The 4,476-nt window shown below is 55.9% G+C and overlaps 1 protein-coding gene across 1 annotated transcript; it reads left to right on the forward strand.

Annotated features, from left to right (window-relative positions):
- The first annotated feature begins 288 nt into the window (after window positions 1-288).
- On the forward strand, window positions 289-3,039 carry LOC123443352 (WRKY transcription factor 6-like). The gene is made up of 6 exons (XM_045119691.1): window positions 289-708; window positions 848-949; window positions 1,077-1,250; window positions 1,364-1,684; window positions 1,799-1,912; window positions 2,044-3,039. Exons 1-6 carry the CDS (start codon window positions 409-411, stop codon window positions 2,740-2,742), a joined length of 1,710 nt encoding a protein of 569 aa, XP_044975626.1. The 5' UTR covers window positions 289-408; the 3' UTR covers window positions 2,743-3,039.
- Window positions 3,040-4,476: the final 1,437 nt, after the last annotated feature.

Consider the following 4,476-nt stretch of genomic DNA (forward strand, 5'->3'; position numbering starts at 1 on the left):
ATTTCCCGATTTCTTAACGAGCCCGGCTTCTGATCCGTGGAGAAAAGTTGCAAACCCGGGAGGAAAAGCGCAGACAAGCACGAAAATAACATGGAGCTGCCGTCCGTCTCCGCCTCGCCGGAAAGGGCGATCCGGTCCTCGTGGGCCCGGGATCGGGTCGTCGTCCCTCCCGCCACTCCGGCCGCGCCACGTGGGCTCCCGCACTGACGCAGCGCCTGATGTCAGACCCGGGGGCTCCCAGCCAGCTCGGCCTTTTTTAAACGCGCCCCGTCCTACCGGGGAGAGACTTCAGACTCCTCCCTCTTTCGGTCTCTACGACACGTTTCTCTCTCCCCCTCCCTCTCCCCCTCCCCTCGTTCCCTCCCCTCGGCTAGCGTCTCTCTCTTCTCCAAGAGGCTCTCGATTTGCATGGACAAGGGCCACCTCGGTGGTGGCGGAGGAGGAGGAGGGCTGCTCGCTCTGGACGCGTCGCCGCGGCAGCTTGGCTTCTTGAACTTGCTTTCGCCGGCGCCGTTCCTCAGGAACATGGAGGCGGACGACGGCGGTGGCGGCGGCAGGGGCAGGAGGTCTATCGAGGTTGACTTCTTCTCCGACGAGAAGAAGAACATGAAGAAGAGCCGGGCTTCGGCCGGTGCCGACGCGGACGACCAGAAGGATCAGGCCTCCGCCGCCGGACTCGCCATCAAGAAGGAGGACCTCACCATTAACGTACGTCCGCCCGCCCGCCACTGCTTTGCTTCTTCACCCATTCTTATTTCTTACTAAATGGCAAGACTTGCCATAAGGTACCGCTTGTTTTCCTACGGACCGCGATCTAATACTTGCCTTTGGATCGTTGCGCGTTCAGCTCCTTTCCGGGAACAACACGAGGCGCGACCGGTCCATGGTAGTCGACGACGACGGGGCGTCCCGGGCCGATGAGGACAGTAACGGCAGGAACACCGGCGAGGTACGTAGGATCTGTCCATACAATCTCGATCTCGTCGATTAGCGTTGTCGATGGCGAACATGGTGGATCTGGCTGGTGATGTTTGACTCGATCGGTATTAACTTACGCGTGTCGCGTCCTGCTGCAGCTCGCGGCGATGCAGGCCGAGCTGAGCCGCATGAACGACGAGAACCAGCGGCTGCGAGGGATGTTGACCCAGGTCAATAACAGCTACCATGCGCTGCAGATGCATCTCGTCACGCTCATGCAGCAAAGGACCCAGATGCCTCCGGCCCAACCGCAACAGCCTCCGACTCACGAGGTACTATTCTTACTACTTTACTACTACTCCTAACCTAACTAGGGATTGATAATTTGACTTGGCAAGAAATTTATTTACTGATGAATCAATTCCTCTTCTATCGTTCTTATTAGGAGGGCAAGAACGAGAGTGCCATCGTGCCGAGGCAGTTCCTGGGTCTGGGCCCGTCCGGAGCCAGCGCTGAGGTGGCGGAAGAGCCGTCCAACTCGTCCACGGAGGTCGGGAGCCCGCGCCGGTCGTCATCCAACGGAAACGAGGACCCTGAGCGTGGCGACAACCCAGACGGCCCGTCCACCGCGGGGTGGTTGCCCGGACGCGGGATGACCCAGCAGCAGCAGCTGGGAGCGGCGGCCAAGGGCCACGACCAGCAAGCCCAGGAGGCCACCATGAGGAAGGCCCGTGTCTCCGTTCGCGCACGATCAGAAGCCCCGATTGTGAGACTTCTTCTTGTTGTTGTTGATAATTTTCTAGCTACTTCTTGCACTTGCAATCTTGAGTCCCTTATGTATGATGAATCGTGCTGACTTACCGTACGTGCATGGGTGCAGATCGCCGATGGATGCCAATGGAGGAAGTACGGTCAGAAGATGGCGAAGGGAAACCCTTGCCCACGCGCCTACTACCGCTGCACCATGGCCACCGGCTGCCCGGTGCGCAAGCAGGTACCCCTAACTAACTGGCCACGACTGGTTCGGTTCTCGGTCAAAGGTGTACGTCCGGAAGTACCGTATCGTGGACGGGGTGTATGATTGGTCTAACTTTCTTCTTTATGCGTGATTCCATTGACTAACAGGTGCAACGATGCGCCGAGGACCGGACCATCCTCATCACCACGTACGAGGGCACGCACAACCACCCGCTCCCGCCGGCCGCCATGGCCATGGCGTCTACCACGTCGGCCGCCGCGTCCATGCTGCTCTCGGGCTCCATGCCCAGCGCCGACGGCGCGGGGCTCATGAGCTCCAACTTCCTCGCGCGCACCGTGCTGCCGTGCTCGTCCAGCATGGCCACCATCTCGGCGTCCGCGCCGTTCCCGACTGTCACCCTCGACCTCACCCACGCCCCGCCGGGTGCGCCCAACGCCATGCCGCTAAACGTCGCCCGACCGCATGCACCGGGGCAGTTCCATGTTCCGATGCCCGGCGGTGGGATGGCCCCGGCCTTCGCCATGCCGCCGCAGATGCTCTACAACCAGTCGAAGTTCTCTGGTCTGCAGATGTCCTCCGACTCGGTGGACGCCGGGCAGTTCGCGCAGCCTAGGCAGCCCATGGGCCTGCCAGGCCAGCTGTCCGACAGCGTCAGTGCAGCGGCGGCTGCGATCACCGCAGACCCAAACTTCACGGTGGCGCTCGCCGCGGCAATCTCGTCCATCATGGCCGGCCAGCACGCCGCCGGCAACAGCAACGCGAACAACAACAACACCACTAAGAACAACGTGACGACGACCAGTAACAACACGACGAGCAACAACACCAACAGCGAGACTCAATGAATGGCTTTGGTCAAGTTGGAAAAGAGTTGAGAAACCAGATAGCTAGATTGCAAGTTATACATGGATGGTGTTCCATTCTTCTTTGGTCAGGATTAGCTTCTCGAGAAGTTTGTTTGGTCTTGATACCAAGCATGATATACGATCACTCCTTTTCTTTTGTGATTTTGCGGCAGCAAAAAAAAAGTTGTATTAGTTCATTCCTTCCCCTTAGTTCTTTTTCATCGCCCACAGCTGTTGATATTTCACTGTAATGAATATAGTTATAGTAATAAGTAAAATAATGGTGCCTCGGAGATATTTATATGCTAGTCAAAGCAGAAGAAATGGAGGGGTAAAGAACAGTGACAGCTTACTGGATGCTCATCTACTTGTTTGTTCACATGTTGAGATTTTTCTCCCCATTCCGGCTTTCTTGTCTTGGCTTGTTTTACCTTCTTCTCCTTGGCATTTTCAAACAAGTCACTGCCCAGCCGGCTCGCTAGGATGTGATCATGTGAATCTGATCTCGTCATCGGTCACGCGAAGACCAAGTCAGCAGGCCTGCTGTTACTGTTGGTCTCGCTTTGAACAGTAGTAGTACATCACATGCTTCATGCCTGCAACGTTGCACGTACCCATACTTTTTAGTTTGAATGAAGTTTGAACACGTACGGGAAGCTCTGCATGGGGAGCACTCTTCCAAATAGATATATCCATCCAACCCCAAGGACTCGCAGTCTGGGTTTGCCTGCCTGGCGCGTAGCTGGGCGTCGTGGGCATGGGCGCAGGACATGGAGAGAAACTCATGGCGCGACGCGACGCGGCACGGGGAAAATGTGGCGCGCGGAAGGGAAGGAGGGGGAGAAATCATGGGGACCTCCCTCGGCGTCGATCTGCTGGGTTGGTGTCTCGTCGTCGTCGGCGTCGCGTCGCCCGTGGACTCGGAGGCATGGTGGGCTTTCACGTGGGGCCCGCGCTGGTATTGGTATCGGGGGAGGCGATTACGTACGGGACAGTTGGAGGTGTTGACCCGGTCCCCATACGCAGTATACGTAAACGGCAGCTGTGGCCTCGTCTTGCTGCCGCCTGCCGTCTCTGGGACGGACGGTCACAACCGTCCACCGGCTTTGGCTTTGGCTTTTGCTTGCTCGCGCGCTTGCGGTCGGGCTTTGCGGCGGGGTCTACGAGATTTTTCGCCAAAATACGAGATGTGCACGAGGGGCCCTTAACTGTGAGGCGTCTTTTGTGCGACTCGTCAAGAGCAAGTCTCTGAGGTAGCATGGTTTGGATATTTTACGTGCTTTCATGAAAGGCGCTAGCGCTCGCGCCGCTCGCATGCTGCGACCGTCAGATCTGTGAAGGGATCGTTAGATCTATTCATGCAACATTTATGCAGCAAATTTCGACGCGATTTAACAATTTTTATCAATGGTTGCAAAAAAAATTATAGCAAAAATATAAAGCCGATGATGCGTGATAGCAAAAGTCAAACATCGGTAGTAGCAAATATCTACGTGAACGTGTATGCAATTATTTTAGTGAACGGTTGCAACAAAAAATGATGACGGTTTTAGCAAAACTCAAATGCCAGTTGTAGCAAAAATACAACAAACTCGAGTTGCAACCAACCGTGGATGCAGCTTTTTAAATAAACAAAAATATAACAAAATTAAATGTGGTTGCAGCAAATCGAATAAAAAAATATTGCATGGCTGCGAGCTAGACACGCGGCCCGCGCGCGACCGGCCAAACGAT

Source organism: Hordeum vulgare, chromosome 3H, assembly GCF_904849725.1.
Source record: "Hordeum vulgare subsp. vulgare chromosome 3H, MorexV3_pseudomolecules_assembly, whole genome shotgun sequence".
In the NCBI taxonomy this organism is placed as follows: domain Eukaryota; kingdom Viridiplantae; phylum Streptophyta; class Magnoliopsida; order Poales; family Poaceae; genus Hordeum; species Hordeum vulgare.

Excerpts from the sequence above, each read along its gene's own strand:
- LOC123443352 (XM_045119691.1), top strand. The coding sequence starts at position 409 with ATGGACAAGGGCCACCTCGGTGGTGGCGGAGGAGGAGGAGGGCTGCTC. Across the intron at positions 1,251-1,363 it reads AACAGCCTCCGACTCACGAG|GAGGGCAAGAACGAGAGTGC; the intron begins GTACTATTCTTA and ends CGTTCTTATTAG. Across the intron at positions 1,913-2,043 it reads GCTGCCCGGTGCGCAAGCAG|GTGCAACGATGCGCCGAGGA; the intron begins GTACCCCTAACT and ends ATTGACTAACAG.